General features: G+C 41.0%; 2 protein-coding genes across 5 annotated transcripts in view; both read right to left on the bottom strand.

The window, feature by feature from the left end:
- marveld2a (MARVEL domain containing 2a) overlaps positions 1–6,352 on the bottom strand; it is a 33,430-nt gene extending 27,078 nt beyond the window's left edge. For 2 of the 4 annotated variants that reach the window (XM_080418940.1, XM_080418943.1), the window contains exons 1-2: positions 6,288–6,347; positions 2,997–3,049 (exon numbers count right to left, since the gene is read on the bottom strand). The gene's annotated coding sequence lies outside the window, so the exon portion shown is untranslated. Of the gene's footprint in view, positions 1–2,925; positions 3,050–6,287 lie in introns of all 4 variants that reach the window. The other 2 variants (XM_080418942.1, XM_080418941.1) reach the window with 2 other exon arrangements.
- Positions 6,353–18,100: 11,748 nt separating this feature from the next.
- Positions 18,101–20,091, bottom strand: LOC308078443 (P2Y purinoceptor 1-like; the record flags this gene model as incomplete). The annotated part of the gene is made up of 1 exon (XM_080419606.1): positions 18,101–20,091. The coding sequence occupies one exon, from the start codon at positions 20,089–20,091 to the stop codon at positions 19,081–19,083; it is 1,011 nt and encodes a 336-aa protein (XP_080275732.1). The 3' UTR covers positions 18,101–19,080.
- Positions 20,092–20,533: the final 442 nt, after the last annotated feature.

Below are 20,533 nucleotides of genomic sequence, written 5' to 3'. Positions count from 1 at the left end.
ACACACACACACACACACACACACACACACACACACACACACACACACACACACACACACACACACACACACACACACACACACACACACACACACACACACACACACACACACACACACACACACACATTTGTTCAATGTGAGTCAAATTGATTGTTTCTCACATCAGATTATATTGTTGCTGTCGGGCAGAAATCTCCATATTATCCTACATTTTTGTGTTTTTTGTAAATTAACGCCCTACTTGTATCGTGACATTCATGTTTACACCACATTCAGAGTCTTTGTCCTGGTCCTTCAAACGTGTACAAAACGTTTTAACTGAAAATTCCACTCCAGTGATTCACTGCAGGTGTTTTTGTCTCACATTTCTAAAGCCTTTTCAACTGCAATGAAAAAAGAAATCTTTGCCTGCGGGTGTCGCTGGTGAGGGATTTTGCCTGTCAATCATCGCCTCTGCTCCGCCCCCCCCCAAAGGAAAGGATAGGGGAGGGGAGGGGCGAGTGGGCGGGATTAATCGACTGTGACCTCACTGCCGAAGGGCCAAGCTCAGATTACTTTTCAGCCTAATTATTCAGAAAACCCCAGACCACAGAAAATCCACTGAATGTTCAAAGATTTTTTGGGTGTAATTGAGGTCATAAAAACCCCAAAAAACATTAAAAATAAAAAAAGTGAAAATGAATGTCATCGAACCTTTAACATACTACAGTACAGCGTCACACAAAAGCATCAAAACAAGTAGTTTCGAACCGCGTTTTTTTTTCGAGCTTGTAGATCTGCTACTTTTGCCCAAAAAAATATTTGAATCCTGAAAAGTAACATTTTGGGACATTATGAGGTTTCCACCCGACAGACCATATGAATTTAGACTTTCATTTGGCTAACTGATTGTTTACCCACATAAGGGCCGTCTGTCCACATCAACAACAATAACTATAAATATATAACAGTAACGATGTGATGGAATTCGATTGGCTTCAGTGTCTGTCGTCCATCAAATAGCTCTTAATCCAATAAGACCGGGAACGCAATCTGTGTCATTTTAAGATTTATTCGGCTATTCAAAAATAGCAGATCTACAAGCTCATAGCTCTGAGCTTGTAGATCTGCTATTTTTTTTTTGGAAAAATTGTGAAAGTGCAAATCTTTTAATATATTAATATATATATATATGTTTTAAAGCGAACATTTTTAACTCCGATCTGTGCTTCTGGGGGTCCCTGGAACAACATATTTTGAGATGTGGGGGTCCGCGGCCAATTACATATCATTTTGGGGGGTCCTTGACATGGAAAAGTTGGAGCAGCACTGATATAGCAACATACTGTTAGGATTTAGAAGACAGTTTTAGATATGTATTTGGCAGAGGACCCCCATCTCAAAATGTTTTGTTCCAGGGACCCCCCTAGAAGCACAGATTTGAGTTACAAATGTTCGCTTTAAAAATATATATATTCAAAGATTTGCCCACATTTTCACGATTAAAAAAAAAATAGCAGATCTACAAGCTCAGAGTGCGGGCTATGAGCTTGTATATCTGCTATTTTTGAATAGCCAAAGTATAAAATAATGGTTCAAGTGGTTAACACAGATGCGTTGCCGGTTTTAATGGGTTAAAGTACTCGCAATCAAATTATTGTTATAGCTGTAGTGTGGACTCTGACGTCCACTTGAGTTAAAACCATCTTTACAATGATAAATAGCTGTCGTTAAAGGTTATAATTCTTGGTGTGGACAGCCACCATTAATGACTCGTAGGGCAATGAATTCTTATACATTCCACATCAGTATCAAAGCACAGCCAGAAAGAAAGAAGAAATCAAACAGAAATGAATCAAATGTAACCAGACCCCAAGTCTGTGCTAGCTTAAAAGAGATGATTATGTCATGTCATGACATGATCATATAACATTATGTCATGTCATGACATGATCATATAACATTAATATTTAACACCGTCTTACTCTCAAATGAAGGAATTAGGATACCCACCAATTCTATATTTTTTATGCAACGGTCACTAAACAAAAAAAACGGTTGAGCCAGCACCAACACCGCCCAGAGTAGACCCCCACCAGGAGAGGAGTATTTGGGAACATTTGGGGGCTATACCAGCACCAGCACCAGCACCCCATAGTAGTAGCCCATAGTGAGTGAAATTATTATCCAAGCACCCTCCATGCAAGCTTGTGTCAGTAATACATTTTTGTGCCATGCATGACCTAAATAACCAATACAACAAAGTATGCTGTTGTAATAAGCATGTGCAGACCTCCAGAGCAGGGCTTTTCAACCCTCTTCACATAAAGGTCCATTATTTATTCGGCATGTGAGCCATGGACCACCGTTTGATGAGATTTAGAGTCTCAGGCCCAAAACGTAGAATATTTTGTTGTCGTTGCATAAGGTTTTGTCCACAATTCCATCCATGTTGTGTTGATGTTGGTTCCATAGGAGAGATAACAGGCAAACGTTGATCAACATATCAATTCTTCTACATTCTCTAATTGTGAAGGACTTTAAGCAATTAAGCAATGCAGGACGTTTAACAATAATTTAACTCTTGAGAGAGTAAAATGAAACCAAATGGACCCGTCTCAAGAGTTAAAGATCTATAAGGGTCCATTTGGTTTCATTTTATGCTCTCAAGAGTTAAAGAGCTATAAGGGTCCATTTGGTTACCAACTCTCCATCATTTAGCTGGGGACCACCTGGAACCCCCTCAAGGACCACTGGTGGTCCCCGGACCACTGGTTGAGAACCGCCGCTCTAGAGCCTACAAGTAGCCAGGAGTAAAAAAATGAAAAACTGCAACAAAAAGGCACATAAATGTATCAGTGACTGTGTGTGAACCAGCAAATAGAACAGGGTTTCTTATGTGAACTATGAGGGCGGCCGGTGGGTGTTTAAAGTCATACATACACAACAGTGCTTTGGACAGAATACCTCTTTCACACGCGCACGCAGTGTGAGTGACACGCAACTCCACTTACATTGGCTTGCAGATCAGAATGCAAAACCTACATGAGAGAACACCAGCAACCACCTGCAGGGGAAACAAAGACAACGGCTTATTGTTTGTTGTACTTAATGGTAGGCGGTAGGCCTACTTATTTATCCAATAGCTGCTGAAAACATGGAAGTGGTTGATCCGATCAGTGTTGCCTGATTCTGCGAGAGAAATAAGCAACCAGGTCTACCAAAAAAAAGGCCCAAAACAAGTGACTAATAGACCACATGGGCGCATTACACCTAGGGGTGCGTTCGAAAATACAGCACTGAGCGCACTGGCCAATACAAACTAATAGGCGAGTGTGCTCCGGTGCGTAATTTTCGAACGCGCCTCTAATGTGCTGGCTTAGTGGCAAATTGAAAATAGCAGACCTACAAGCTCACAACGCGTCGCGATACGATGCGTTTTGAGCTTGTAGATCTGCTATTTTCAAATAAATATCGAAGGAAGAAACAAGTGAAATGTGGAATATTTTAGAAACATTTTAATAACACAGAGGTAAGGGGTAAGGGGTAAGAGGGGTAAGAGGTAAGGGGTCCCTGACTCCCTGGCACAAAATGTTTTCAGATGGGGGATATGTGGAAAATTACATATTAATCTGGTTTTTTATTAATTTTTGAGGAACCACTGGTTTAAACAACATTTAGGAAACAAGCCCAAATAAACAACTACACTTTAGAAACAAGCCCAAATATACAACTACAATTTAGAAACAAGCCCAAAAAAACAACTACACTTTAGAAACAAGCCCAAATAAACAACTACACTTCAGAAACAAGCCCAAATAAACAACTACACTTTAGAAACAAGACCAAATAAACAACTACACTTTAGAAACAAGACCAAATACACAACTACACTTTAGAAACAAGCCCAAATAAACAACTACACTTTAGAAACAAGCCCAAATAAACAACTACACTTCAGAAACAAGCCCAAATAAACAACTACACTTCAGAAACAAGCCCAAATAAACAACTACACTTTAGAAACAAGCCCAAATAAACAACTACACTTCAGAAACAAGCCCAAATAAACAACTACACTTCAGAAACAAGCCCAAATAAACAACTACACTTTAGAAACAAGACCAAACAAAAGCAACCCACAACTAACCAATATTTACAAGCTATACTTTACAGAAAAACAAGCCCAAAGTCGCTTATAATAGGCAGACATGGCAACACTGCATTACGCAATGCTTTCTAGCACAACAAGAGGGGGCACAGATCTGTGCTCGCGCCGAAAATAGCAGATCTACAAGCTCACAACGTGAGCTTGTAGATCTGCTATTGGCTCCAACTTAAGTTACCCCAATGCCTGCAGGGGATAGAAGCAACAGGCCTATCAAAGTGTTTGGTTTCCAGAGGTGTAAAGTAACTAAACATGTACTCAAGTAGGCTACTGTACTTGCAAGGTATTTTTACTTTACTGGAGTATTTCCAGTTTTCAGTACTTTTACAACTCCACTACATCTGATTGATTGATTGATGTACTTTATTTAGTAAGACATGAGAACAACAGTACATGGAAGTACAAATTAACAATACAAGGTCTACTAAACTGGAAGACTCATTAAGCACTGAGCTTGTTTAAGATGAGAACCCCATGCACACACATCATGATGACATATAAGAGACAGACAGACAGATATACACACTACTATACAGAACGTCATACAATAAGCTTACAGGTTACTGGTATGAAGAGTGAAACATATGTACAAGAGAAGAAAAAGAAAAAGGGGAGGGGGGGTAGGTTAAGACTTGGACAGGGGCCATTTTCGAATTGCAGCCTCCTGAAGGTGCATCTTTAGGGCAGTTTTGAAAGTGAGTAGGGTTTTACACTCCTTTACTCCTTTTGGTAGGGCATTCCACATTTTTGATGAATAGCATGAGAACGAGTTCATTCCCTTAGTTGAGCCAAATCTGGGTTGAACACGATCCGTGGAGCTGCCTCTGGTGTTATGATCGTGGACTTCATTAACATTTTGGAAGTATATGTTGACAAATACAGGGGGATCCCAATGTTGTGCTGTATCTCAGAGGCAAATATTGTACTTACTCCACTACAATTATTTGAAAACTTTAGTTACTATAGTTACTTGTATTTTGATTATTATTATAAAACATACATTAACCACTTTAGCCCTATATACATTTCGGCCATTTGAAAATAAAAGATCATCTACAACGATGCAACGCATTAATTGTGAGCTTGTATTTGCTATTTTCAAAAGATTTTATACATGTGAAAACGTGTGAAATGGGGACATTCTGCACAATGAATGACTACTTTAACTTTTGTACTTTAAGTGCATTTTGATAATACTCATGTGCATTTTTAATTCCGGACTTTCACATGAAACAGAGTATTTCTACACGATGGTATTGATACTTTTACTTAAGTAAATTAACAAATGGAGTACTTTTTCCACCACTGTTGTTGTTGGTTTCATGGCCGAATTAGGCTAGTTAGGATGATCGCGTTTTCTGTCTCTCTTGTTGGGATGTGATTCGAGTCATTATATAATCAGGAACAACGTGTTTATATGCGTCTTTATTTTCTTTATCATACGAATCTACTAACTTTACAGAGTAACGATTCCACTAGCCCTGAAACACGACCGTCATGGATGAACTTCAACATAGTGTTTGCACTTTCTCCCCTTTTGGTCCGTACGTTTACATAAACGTTCTGATTTCAGATATAAAGTGTTTACCTCGTGGCCATGGATGTTATAATTATGTACGGGTTCTCACAAGTACCCGTATCTTCCACATTGTTCAATAAAAAAGCATTTTAATCCAATCGGTGGCCATTTTCTTCATACGCTTTCAACTACCCGACCCTATCGGTTGGGAGGTGTACTGCACTCTGATACATCATAACTCTATGAGAAAATGGCTACCGGTCGGATTAAAATGCTTTTTTATTGAACAATACGGAAGATACGGGTACTTCTGAGGACCCGTACGTACTTTTAACATCCGTGGTCATGAGGTTAACACTTTATATTTGAAATCTGAATGTTTATGTAGATGTAGGGACCAAAAAGGGGGAGAAAGTGCAGCCATGACGCTCGTGACGGACGAGCGTCGTACTGTGATCCATGGCTACGATTCCACTTGCATTACAGCTGTATTTCCGACACTTAAAGTTCTGACGTCTATAGCTGCACTAAGCAGTATTTTACCGTTAATTGTATTATCAGGTATTGATTACTTATAGGAATATTGGAGATAGGCTTTTGATAGATATGTCCGCTTACCTTGTTCTTCCCTTTTCTTTTTTCCCTTGTCTCACATTTCCCTCTAACGTCAACCCACAGGTTTCCTTACAGACTGAACCTAAACCCAGCGTTTCTACTTGCTGTTCAGGGCTCGCATCCGGCTTAGAGCCCGCCTACGCCTACTGTATCCGGTCACGACCTAGAACTTTTTCATATCTGCACACAGACCCGTTTCCGTATCCGTCGTAGGCCGGATGTGCAAACCTGCAAGGTGAATGGATCCCCAGTGTACCTTACAGACGTACCCACGTGACCATGGGCATCATCGCCCATCCCTATGACGTCATGTCGGGTGCAACATGTCCCTACCTGTGTGACCAAGAGGTGACCAGGAGCTCTGTGACACGAAACTGGATCTCACCTCAGTGGACTGATACTTGTGACTGATGTAGCTATATGAAACCTTTGAAGATTGATTCAAGAGGCCTCATACTCATAACCTATGTGCAGAAATTGAAATGTTGGTGTGGCGTAGCCCAGCTAGTGGTTCCCAAACTGGGAGTCGGGACCCAACATTTTTTGGGGGGTCCCCATGATGTTAGCTTAATGTGCAACATTGTTCTCTCACTCAACAGTAAACAAACCAACATAGAGTATAAAGTGTATACAGGGTCTATCTGCACATTTTACAATTGAAGGACTTTTAAGACCTTTTTAATATACTAAATTGTCAAATATTACGCAAGAGGCAAATATTGTGGAAAAATCCGATCTACAAGCTCACAACGCCCGCAGTGAGCTTGTAGATTGGCTATTTTCACAATGACAGGGTAGTTCAAATATGAGTATTTGTATAGCCTGTAATAAAAATAAAAGAGCAGCCTATAATGAAGTCAATGTAGGAAGTAGGTAACAACTCACGTTTATGTTTAAGATAGATAGACCGTCCTTTGTTCTCCATCTTCAACATTATTGTCACATCACAGGTCTGGACCGCTATGCCCATATATGGGCATACCCATATATGGGACTGACCGACTTCAAACTCGGCGTGCGTACCGGCGAGGACCTGAGGGCGTGATGCGCCACGTGGGAAGTTGGTCGGATCAGTGGATCTCCAAAAAACCTTGATAGCACCGCAAATCCCCATATATGGACCGGAGCGCGCTGATGTCATCAATATGGCCTAGACTCCATATTTGGGCATGCCTGACACGGAACTCCATATACTTGCATCGTTCCAGAGTAGGCTGGTGCCCAATGGGCATCGGTCTAGTTAAATGGTTCTCAAAGTGTGGGGTCCAGGGACCCCCAGGGGTCCCCAGATAAATTATTGATAGTTAGGAACCAAATGGACCCTTATGGGCCTGTAACTCTGAAACTGGAACAAGATAGATAGTCAGGATCCAAATGGAACCTTATACGGGTCCATTTGGTTCCATTTGTACACCCCACCCAGAGTTATGGGTGGGGTCCGTGGCCTAATGCATACCTAACCAGTGCTCTAGTTTGATAAATTGTGATTGTGATAGCAGTAGTACCTGTAAATCCCTTGTCCTCAGTCGGATCCAAAAAGGTGACCATCTGGTAGGGTAGAGAGTGCTCACCTTGTTAAAACTAAAAGCTATGAATTTGAAACCAACATTTAGTTAATTATGTGGTAGCTGAGACAAGTGATTAGCTGCACACTGTCGTACATTTGCTGGGCATTAATTGAAATGTGACGTTTTGGTCAAAGTCCGAAAACGTCCTCTCTTTGTACAAGATTACAATCACCATTGTAAAAAATAAAGTTATTTTTACAATGCAAACATTACAAACAGAACATACATATATTCTAACCCTCCCATCCAACCCACCTAAACACTGTTGTAATAATATCAGTGGTTTCATCACAAGTTACCATAGCATAGTAGGAAGGACAATAGACCCCTTAACAGACGACGTCACACTGATAAGAACCAGCCGGCACCCAAATGAAACCCATTCCGTCAGGTCTCACTATAGGACGCGCCTCACTAGCCAACACACAAGAGGAGTTTAAATGAACTGAAACCAGCGCACCCCGAAACAATATGTTGGGAATTGATTGCATGAAACAATCACCTGTGCGTCCAGTCTCAATGTCGGTTAACAAATAATTGGTCTATTACAACAACGACTAAAAAAACCTAATATATACTAGATTAAACAACCAAAATCTGGAATCTCCGAAGGCAGCTCTGTGACGATCAAATGAATTCATGATCTAATGACAAACTGCAGGTTCAATGAGATGAATGCAGTATTTCATCATATGTATGCTATGCTGGTAGACAGATGATTTGATGCTCATGGTAAAATCAGTCTGCAACCAGGTTTCTTTCTAAATTGGCCTAAAAAATAGGTAGGTAAATTCCCATAGAAAGGAGGGGTCATTCACTGCCGCCGTTTATTCTTTTTCTCCTTTGTACATATAAAGTGTTTTGTATTTGTTGATGACATGCACTAGTGTGTTAATTTTTTATGCTATGTTGATTAATTGAATACATGGGACCACAATGGAAACAAGTCCCCAGGACATTTTTGTGTTATCCTTATAGCCACAATGTCTGACTCTACCACATGCTGTTTACATTTCTTCTGACTAATAAAGAATTCAATCAATCAATCAATCAACCTTAAGGAGGAGAGGTCATGCAAAGTATACATTCGATTGTAACATGTTCATGAACGGGCCGAAGTCCTGATCCAACGTCAGTGGGATGAACTGCTCCCTCCAGGGGTACGCCGCCACCTCCTTGGGCTGTGGCGGGAACGGCGTGGAAGCGTCCTGGAGTTGGTGGTACAGTGGGTGGTGATCGTTTGGTAACAGATCCTGGGGTGGATGCTGTTGCTGGGACACACAGAGGCCTCCCGTTGTGATGTGGTACCCCAGAGTCGCACCAGACAGTTCTGTGTAACCATAGGACTGGTGGTGGTGGTGCTGACCGGAAGTCAGGTTCCGTAGTGCGACCCCTTCTTCCACCACACCCTGCCCCAGCTCCACGGACGCCTCCTTCTCGCAGTAGGTGGAAACCAGCTCCTCAAACAGTTCCTCGAATTCGTTGCAGTTCCCCACGTCGGGGACATTGTCGAAGATGGACGTCATGGACGCCTGCAGGATGTCTGTGCCATGAGCCTCCCCATGGCCTTGTAGCGTGGCGTCACGGCCTTGAACCGCGGTGTCACGGCCTTGAACCGCGGTGTCACGGCCTTGAACCGCGGCGGTATGTTGGCCGTGCGCCACAGTGTCGCGGTCCTGCGGCAGCCCGTTCTGTGTGAGGCCGATGTTGTATTTGTAATTCAGGTAGCTTTCTGACTTCTTCCTGCTGTTGTAGATGCCGTTGACAAACATGTGGGCGTGCTGGGGGTTGATCCGCCAGTAGCCTCCTTTGCCTTTGTCTTTCTCCCCCCTGCGCACCTTCAAAAAACACTTGTTATTCGACAGGGTGTAACGAATCGACATCTGCCAGTTGAACTCTGTGTGTTTGTAATAACTGAAATTGTGCAAGATCCAGTCATAGATGTAGGAGACGCCGACTTTGGGCTGTTTGCTGGCCTGTATGGCCATGCTGATGAGTGAGGCGTAGGTATACAGAGGTTTGAGTCTGGGGTCGGTCTTGCTGTAATCGGTACCCGTCGGCAGACCGGGCTGCAGGGGAATGTACGGGTAGTACCCGTCCCCGCTTAGTCCATAGGGGCTGGATGGAGAGTGGGTGCTGCCCTGTCGGAAGCTGAGACAGGTGCTGCTGTGAGGGTGCAAAACAAGAGGTGGGCGGGGACTGGGACTGGGACTGACCCCATTCCGCCTCTCTGGCTCCAGACTGGGAATAATACTGAATGTCTGCAGCCAGTCGAGGCTCGTTAGACTGTCGTCTATATTATGAACCTTGTCGGTGGCCGCGGTGTTATCTGGGTAAACCGGCAGCCATTTGTCTTTGGACGTGTTTTCCATCATGTCCAGCGTTAATATATGATCAGATTGTGCTTTTGCTTACAGTTAGAGAGAGCAGGTGATGCAAGATAAACAACAGATGGAAAGTCTATCAAATCAGTATGAAAAGTAGGCTAGTGCTGTATCCTCTTTGAGAGGTGTGATGATGATGATGGCAATAATCACTCTGACCTGACACCTGTGGCTCTCTGCCTTTTAGAGAGCAAACACCACCACCACGTCATGGTGACGTCAGCGTGATACGTCCCGGTCCGTGACACATCATGATCAGCTGTTCAAACTTTAGCCTTGGATCACAAGACGGTCATCTGTCATGACCGTCCTGGATGATCTTCAAAATAGTGTTTGCACTTTTTCCTTTTTTGGTCCTACATCTAAATAAAAGTTCAAATTTCAAATATAAAGTTCTGACCCTATGGCCACGGATGTTAAAATTGTGTCAGGGCCCTCAAAAGTACTCGTATTTTCCGTATTGTTCAATAAAAAGAATTATAATTCAATTGGTGGTCATTTTCTCATAGAGTTATAATGTATCAGAGTGCAATACACCTCCCAACCGATAGGGTCACGTAGTGGAAAGCACATGGAGAAAATACAGAGACAATGGCACCAATCACATTAAAATACTTTTTATTGAACAATACGGAACATACGGGCACTTCTGAGGGAACGTATATAATTGTAATATCCGTGGCCATAAGTTAAGTACTTGATATTTGAAATATGTACGTTTATGTAGATAAATAGACCAAAGGGGAGAAAGTCCAAACACTATTTTGAAGATCATCCATGACTCATCGATCAGGGCTAGCAAAACGTGTGTCTGGTTTTAAAAGCTTCAAACAGCGTTTCAGCTCAGTCTTTATTATTAAACACTTGGAAAACTCTCTTTAAAACACTTTGATAACTTAAGTCAGTCTGAAAAACACGTTGTGGAAATATAAATGTTCATTCCGTTTAAAAGGAGCATCCCCGTCATTCCTCCATGTTGACAGGTTCCCGTTACCATGGTTACCAGAGAGGCGTAACGTTAAGATCTTAGTGTGCGTGTATTGCCTACTGGCAGTGGTGGAAAGTAACTGAGTACATGTACTCTACTCAAGTACTGTACTTAAGTACAGTTTTGAGATATTTTTTACTTTACTGGAGTATTTCCAATATTCTGTACTTTTACTTCTACTCCACTACATTTCAGAGACAATTATTGTACTTTTTACTCCACTACAATTATTTGAAAACTTTATTTACTAGTTACTTTGCATATATAAATTATATTATTATAAAACATACATTGATTAACCACTTTAGCCGAATAATAACCAAATAGCCGATCTGTACTGTAGTTTGTCATGTACTTTGCAGTGCAGTGCCCCCTGGTGGTCAGGGACGGGCAGGCAGAGAGACATGACCATAGAGTTCAGCGTTAAGTTACTGTACTTAATATACAATGTTGAGGTATGTTTACTTTACTAGAGTATTTCCAATTTTCTGTACTTTTACTTCTACTCTACTACATCTCAGAGACAAATATTGAACGTTTTACTCCATTACAATTATTTGAAAACTTTAGTTACTAGTTACTTTGTAGATTTTGATAATTATTACAAAACATAGATTAACCACTTCAGCCCTATTTAAACTTTGGCTATTTGAAAAAAGCTCACAACGCGTCGCATCATTGTGAGCTTGTAAATCTGCTATTTTCATTTTTTCATTTTTTAAATACATTTTAGACATAATGATAACTTGTGAAATGGGACATTCTGCATAACGAGTACTTTTACTTTTGGTACTTTAAGTACATTTTGATACCAATACTTTTGTACTTTTACTCAAGTAAATGTTGAATTTCAGACTTTTACTTGTAACAGAGTATTGAAGGCTATTACAGACAATGATACTTTTACTTAAGTAAAACATTTGAGTACTTTGCCCACCACTGCAGATCAGATGCAGATCCAACTAGCTGTCTTTTGTCAGCAAGCAACACCGAGCTACACCGTCGTACGGTACGACGACGTCTCATTGAATCCTTTTGGTTTTGAAGTATTATTGATCCAAACGGTTTGTTCACATGGGAAAGAAAACAGTAGATAAATCCACCAGCAGATGGCAGTGCTTCACCATTAAAGGCGTTAGCCTTTTGTTGATCTCTGCACGAGCGTCCGCTCCAGCGTTGCCCTGGCAACGGTTCGTTTGCCCGATGGGACGATGGCTCTGGGCTGTTGATGGAAGGAGCCTTGTGCTGTGATTGGCCAGTTCCTCCCCATAAAAAGGTGAAAGTCAAATTCAAGATGCCAGTCACACTTTATCTTTGTCCAGGACAGTCCAAAGGGAGGAGATTCAGAGACTACCATTCTGTTACACTTTAAGGCTTTATTCAAAGCTCACTATAGCAGCAGCAGCATCGTCTGAAACATCAGTGAAGATGCTCATCGCTCCCACACCTCGTCATGTCCTTGATGCCACCACAGGTCCATCCATGTCGTCACCTGTATGTCCTACTTACACCACCATGGAGGAGCAGGATGATGCTGCTGCCTTGCAGTATTATGACCTGCAACCCTGTAGTGACATCAGGACTCTGCAGGCTGGCTCAGGACACCATGAAGACCTGTCTGTGTCTGCCTCATATTATGACCTGCTGTTTTACCCAGACTCCGGCCCTCCTCATCAGGGGACGACAATGATGTCCACCGCACACAGCCCCGGCTCCAGTGTTCCTCAGGTGACCACCAGAGGGTGTGACATGACTCCGCCAGCTGCCACGGCAGGAGAAGAAGACGACGTCGATGAAGGCATGTCTGCGTTATATGAACTGCTTTGCCCCGGGTCAAGCCTCCGTCAGGGGACAACGATGATGGACACCACCACCACTACTCAGCACCTTCCTCAGATGGCCAACGCACAGAGCCCTCGCTCCTCACTCCTTTCTCAGGGGAACATGATGGCCACCGCCACTAGCCCTGGCTCACGTCTTCCTCAGAAGGCCATCATGCTGAAGAAGAGAGGGCGGGGCCAGCAGCAGCCTGTCATGGACGCCAAGCAGAAGAGGAAGCTCCGCCTGGAGGTCAACAAGGAAGCTGCCAGAAACTCCCGACAGAAGAAGAAGGTCTTTGTGAAGGCTCTGGAGAGCCGTCTCAAGGCGCTGGAGGCAGACAAGCAGCAGCTGCTTGAGAGGCTGCAGTACTTGAAGCTTGTCTGTCGTGCACATGGCGTTTCTCCTCCATAATGGCTTATAGACTCTATACCTCAGAGATTCATATTGTAAATATATGTTGTAAATATTGTACATTTATATTATTTTATAACATTGTTTATTATTACATATCGTTTTGGATCTGGTCAATAAAATAACTCAAAGAAAACAAAGTTAATCAGCATTTTGTTCAAGTGTAAACCACAGCAGCATCTCAACCTTCTGGCCATGTCATAATAGGCAAACATTCAGAGAAAATAACAGATCTACAAGCTCAAAACGGCATTGCTGCACAACACGTTGTGAGCTTGTAGATTTGCTGTAGAGGGAATAAAGGCAGGGTCCAAGTATATATCCCTTGGGGACCCCTGTTCAACAACATATATATGGTTTAAGTGGCTGTAGCATCATTTTTTAATAATAATGATGCAAAGAAGTGTCTGAAGACAAGTAAGCAGTGGTGGAAAAAGTACTAATTTTGTTTTTACTTGAGTGCAAGTATCAATACCACCTAAAAAACATATACTTAATATACATAAAGTTCAAGTAAATATACAAAACTAAAAGTACTAAAATGTTTGAAAATAGCCGATCTACAAGCTCACAACCCGCCGCGATGCGACACGTTGTGAGTCTGTATATCTGCTATTTTCAAATAGCCTATGTATACAATAGGGCTAAAGTGGTTAATGTATGTTTTATAATAATAATTTATATCTGCAAAGTAACTAGTAAAAGTAAAAGTACAATATTGTCCTCAGAGATGTAGCGGAGTAGAAGTAAAAGTATTGAAAATTGGCAATGCTCCACTAAAGTAAAAATACCTCAAATGTATACTTACTGTAAGTAAGTAAATGTACTTAGTTACTTTACACCACTGCAAGTGAGCTGGCATTAGTTTCAGTTTCCTGTATTGTGACGGGTGAGAGGCTCAGCATTTTAATCAACAACTAGAAAACATGAAAGATTTCTGAAACATTGAAGGTTAATTTCACCATAGTAATCTGAAAGTGAGAGTACAGTAGGTGTAAATAACTACAGTTATGGGTCAAAGCTATATTTCTCTCAAAGATTTAATCCCTTTTATTCTCAAGCGTCTTTGCTCCATATTCTACTTGATGACATTTGAAACATATTATGTTTAAACTTTAACATACATGAATTAAATACATTTCCGTGACTAAAATGGTATTTAGAGAAGCTGTCAAAAAAAAAAATACATATTTATGTGGAACAATTATTGTGAAAAATATACCAGTTGAAAGATTATATTAAAAATCACTTTTGTTTCATTGAAAAGGTTACACAGTGTGAGAACATGTTTTCATCACCATCAGCAGGATGTGCTGTGGTTGAGTCATACACCCAACTGAAATGGGTTAATGTGTCAGTACTCAATTCATTTACTTAAGTACAAGTATCAATACCACAATGTAGAAGTAAAAGTCCTGTATTCAACATTTATTTGAGTAAAAGTACAAACGTATTGTTATCAAAATGTACTTAAAGTACCAAAAGTAGAAAGTACTCATTATGCAGAATGTCCCATCTACAAGTATGAACTTGTAGATCGGCTATTTTCAAATGGCCAAATGTATATAGGGCTGAAGTGGTTAATGTACGTTTTGTAATAATCTAAATCTACAAAGTAACTAGTAACTAAAGTTAAATAACATAATTGTAATGGCGTCAAAGTACAATATTTGCCTCTGAGATGTAGTGGAGAAGAAGTATAAGTATTGAAAATTGAAAATGCTCAAGTAAATTACAAATACCTCGAAAAGGTACTTAAGTACAGTACTTGAGTACCACCACCACTGACTAAACAGCAACACCAGTGAATACAGTAGCATATCTATGGGTCCTCTCTGGTCTCAGATATGTATAGATCATGTGATTCTCACAACATCTTTGCTCTATATTCTAAAAAGAAAGACATTGCATCTATCATTTTGCTACTTAACCCATTAAAACTGGGAAGGCATCTGTATCATTTTAGATTTTACCGCTGGCTATTCAAAAATAGCAGATATACAAGCTCACAGCGCTTCACTTCGTGCCGCACAGTGAGCTTGTCGATCTGCTATTTTTGAAAAATTGTGGAAATCTTTGCAAATTCTTTGAATATGTGTTTTTTTTTTACAGCGAACAATTTTAACTCAAATCTTTGCTTCTGGGGGGTCCCTGGAACAAACTATTTTAAAATGGGGGTCGGCAGCCAAATATATATCATTTTGGGGGTCCTTGACATCATAAAGCTTGACAACCACTGATATAGCAACATACGTTTTTCAGAAAACTGTAGGATTTAGAAGACATTTGTAGAATCGGCCTCAGGTCTTAATGGGTTAAATACAAAAAAAACATCAGAGAATTCAAATGGTCAATGTAAGTGTTCAACTTCCAGACCCGCGGTGAGAACAATTTCCCGGGTTGGGGTGATGGGTGCGTCCTCGACAGAGCCGGACCCGCCTGAAGAGTCTCAGTTGCCTGAGACGATGGTTGAGCCCTTCGTTCACGTGGAGGTAAATCAGGGGGTTGATGGCACTGTTCAGACACACAAGTCCACGACTCGTCTGATGAGCGATGTAGACTCCATCAAACCACTCCTGACACAGACGTTCCTTTGTCAAAATCCTTGCCTTCAGGTTGAGGTTCTTGAGCACGTGATAGGGGATGTAACACACCGAGAAAAGCACGATCAAAATGAACAGCAGTCTGAGGCATCTCTGTTTCAGCACCTTGTCGATGTTAGGCCTGGTGCGGAGAACTACGATCACGTGTCCATAGCAGCCCAGTATGATGAGTTGTGATCTAGTTTGTGGAGGATGTCTAGTTTGCAGTTTGTTTGAAACTTGTATTGATAAGACTAGACGATGTTATCGCTGTAGCGTGGCTAGACTGCTGGCACTATTTAACCCATTAAGACCTGCGGCCAATTCTACACAATGATGTCTTCTAAACCAGTGGTTCTCAAACTTTCTTTGTGCCAAGGAACCCCAAAATGATGCTTTTAAACTTTAAAATACATTAATTAAATACATTTCCGGTACATCTCCGATACCCGTGTCATTTTGTCGAGGCGCAGACACTCGTGACTAAAATGGTATTTAGAAAAAAAAATATATATAAAAATAGATGCCACCAGTTGAAACATTATATTATAAATAACTTTTGTTTAACCCATTAAGACTGGGAACGATCTACAAGCTCATAGCGCGGCACCGAGTGCTGCACTATGAGCTTGTAATATCTGCAATTTCTTTGGGGGGGGAATCGTTAAAATATGTGCAAATCCTTAGTTTGAATATATTTGAGTTACAAATGTTCGCTTTAAAAAAAATACACATATTCAAAGATTTGCACACATTTTCACGCTTTTTGAAAAATTGCAGATCTACAAGCTCATATAGTGTGGCACTCGGTGCCGCGCTATATGAGCTTGTATATCGACTATTTTTGAATTGCCAAAGAAATCTAAAAATGACACATTCGTTCCCTGTCTTAAAGGAATAGTTCACCCAAAAACATACTTATTTTACTATCAATTACACACCCCATGAGGCCTTCAATTCATGGATTTATTTTTGTTTTTGTCGCATTCCTAAGCCAATAATTTGATGAACGGCGGAAAGATGCCAATGTATCCGGTAGGAGACTCAAAGTAGACTCTTTGTGTCTCGTACCGGAAATACACCCGGTCATCAAATTATTGGCTCAGGAATGCTACAAAAACAAAAAAAATCTCAAAGAATTCAAGGCTTCATGCGGTGTGCAGTCGATAGAAAATAAGCAATATTTTGGGTGAACTACTCCTTTAATGGGTTCATTGAAGAAGTCACACGGTATGACAACAGGTTTTCATCACCATCAGCAGGAAGTGCTGTGGTTGAGCCATACACACCCAACTGAAACGTGTTAGTGTGTCAGCTGCACTCTAAACGGTTTAGAGACACACACACTCTTTGCTTACTGCAGACAATACAAGTTCAATTTGAAAAAAGTCCCTAAAACCCTTATGTCTGGCATTGCCTTTGCACAAAACAACCCGATTTATCACATTCCAATAGCTTACAATACCATGCATATGCAGGGCTACGATCAATTATATTCGTAAAAGGAATGAATAAAATAATGAGTATCATCAATCAATGCTAAATATTGGTAGATGTTTTTAAACTATACATCTAGGCTACTAACAACTTTAACTAAACATTTCTAAATTAGACAAAAGACCTGGAAAATGTATAGGTTGCTACTAGAGTCTACACAGTATGAAAGTATGTTTCTAGTGATCTATTCTAAGACCTGTTGCAGACCAGTTATCGTTTGCAGAGAGTAGCCTAATAAGTTACATCATCTCTCTTGAAAATCTCTCTTAAAAAAATAAGACGGCAAACCAAGTATATCATTTTTATTTGGGCCCAGTGTTAACAGCTTGCCACAATGCAATGTGTGAGTGTGAGCATAATGGTTGTGCCATACCCGACAGAAATGTGTCAGCAAATACAGTGAAGCATAACTATGGGTTATACTTCTCTTTTCTCAGTCTCTCAGATATTTAGATCACTGTTCCCCAAACAGTGGGTCAGGACCCATTTGCGGGTCACAGACCCATTTGTGTGGGTCGCGAGTAAATATCTCCCCCCTCCCCCCTTTTTGTTTATTTTAAAAAAATATTATTTTTTCAAAATATTTTTTTAAATACTTTTTTTCCCCATAAATTACAAACAAATTGTATCATTTTTTAAAATAATTTAATAAATAAAATTTGTGAAGTGAAAATAGCTGATCTACAACGCGTTGATCACCAACGCGTTGTGAGCTTGTAGATCGGCTATTTTCACTCCCTTGGGTCCTGGGGAGACATAAAATGTCTCTTTTGGGTCTCTAGCTAAAAAGTTACAGCTAAAATTCATAGCCTGATAACCACATGAAACATTACAGTACACCCTGTATAGTCATATAATAATTGCTAGAGTTTTCATGACTTTCTCACTCCTGTACTTGAACTGGTAGCATTATGTACAGTACAGTATTAGACTATGCCATAAGGCAACCTTAGGCACAGGTGCCAACATTGGCACAGGGGAGGGTACTCACTGGCACACTGGCATAAGTGTGAGAGAGAGGATGTTTGGTTTAAAGTCAAATATATACATTTTTAAATGCAATTAAGTCCCCTCACATCTATGTACAAATGACATCCTGCAAATAATTCTACATCCATTCAAACTCTGACTGGGGAGGGAGTCCGGGAGATGAAAAAAAAAGGTTGTTATATTTATGAACAATCAGTTGGAGATATTCTATTTTGATGTGGTGTCATAATCAACTTAATGTTGATATGGCACACTGACTATCAAGGAAATAAAAACATGGCTCTTCATGTTAAGGGGGTTGCATACGATGCTCTCTACACACCAAAAACACAGCAAGTATCGTCCCAGTAACAAAATACACAAATGTGTCACAAAAGCACATTCCCAAGCTTTAATTTGACATGCTATATACACTGTATGTAGATAATCTACCAAGCTCCAAATAATAAAAAATAAAATAAAGATTTTTTTTCTTTTACTTTTGCTAAACTGTTCTCACTTAACGCACAGTATATTACAAAAACACAGACAGCAGAAACATCAGAGAAGTAATAGTCACTGTAAGTGTTCAACTTCAAGACCCGTGGTGAGAAGAATTTCCCGGGTTGGGGTGACGGGTGCGTCCTCGACACCCCGACAGAGCCGGACCCGCCTGAAGAGTCTCAGTTGCCTGAGCCGATGGTGGAGCCCTTCGTTCACGTGGAGGTAAATCAGGGGGTTGATGGCACTGTTCAGACACACAAGTCCACGACTCGTCTGATGAGCGATGTAGACTCCATCAAACCACTCCCGACACAGACTTTCTTTCTCCAAAATCCTTGCCTTCATGTTGAGGTTCATAAGCACGTGATAGGGGATGTAGCACACCGAGAAAAGCACGATCAAAATGAACAGCAGTCTGAGGCATCTCTGTTTCAGCACCTTGTCGATGTTAGGCCTGGTGCAGAGAACTACGATCACGTGTCCATAGCAGCCCAGTATGATGAGTAACGGGATGCAGAAGCCGGTCAGTGTTCGTCCAAGACTGTACGTCAGGTAGTCTGAGACCTGATCTTTAGAAGTAGTTTGATAACATTTCCTTTTTTCGTTTGTAATAGATGTTTTAGTGAAGAACATCATGTCTGGAACAATCTGAACACACACCAAGACCCAGACCATTACAGTTATAATCACAGAGTGGGTCTGAGTAATTCTTCCCATGACTCTCATTGGATGGACAACAGCCAGGTAACGATAAACACTTATGCAAGTGAGGAAACCGATGCTGCCGTACAGGTTCAAGTTGAAGCAGAATCTTGTTATCTTGCAGAGCACGTCTCCAAAGATCCAATCGTTCCCCAAAGCATTGTAGACCACCAGAAACGGGAGTGTGAGCAAATACAACACATCCGCTATTCCCAGGTTGAAGACGAAAATGTTGATGTTCCCCAGTTTCTTCCAGTTGTGGAACAAGGATTTCAAACCCCAGCCGTTTGCAATCAGACCAACGATTAATACTGCAATGTAAACAACAGGTAAGAACTGATGTGGAAAGCCGAGGCTAACCTGACACGAGGTGGTGTTCATTCTGCCTCCCGACGAGACAGAATGATCAACGGGTTGATGCAGTGAAAGTCTCTGTAGAGGCTGTGTGGCGTTATGAGTCATGTGAGGAACAGAAATGTGGTTTTCAATAGTTTCCTGTTCTCAATATTGCCACCACACTTCAGTTAGCAGGAAATGCTACCGGACATGACCTGAAATAACCCAATAAGCCTTGCCGAGCCATGTGGCCGATGGGGTTACAGGAGCCTATCTCCTGTGTCTGTTGTGTGAACGATTTGATGTATGAGTTCATCCTACGGCCATGTGGGATGAATGTTAGATTTGAAGTTACGTTTGAGAATGAAACGTATGGTAAGTAAATCTGTCACATTTTATTCATAAATAACAATGGCACTGTGTGATGGGCCTCTTATCTGTCTCTCTTCTCTCTCTCCTATCCTTCACATTGATGTCTAATTGGGTG

The sequence above is a fragment of the Gymnoscopelus braueri genome (assembly GCF_963280865.1).
Source record: "Gymnoscopelus braueri genome assembly, chromosome: 22".
Classification (NCBI taxonomy): Eukaryota; Metazoa; Chordata; class Actinopteri; order Myctophiformes; family Myctophidae; genus Gymnoscopelus; species Gymnoscopelus braueri.
This window is presented reverse-complemented; position numbering and strand designations above follow the sequence as displayed.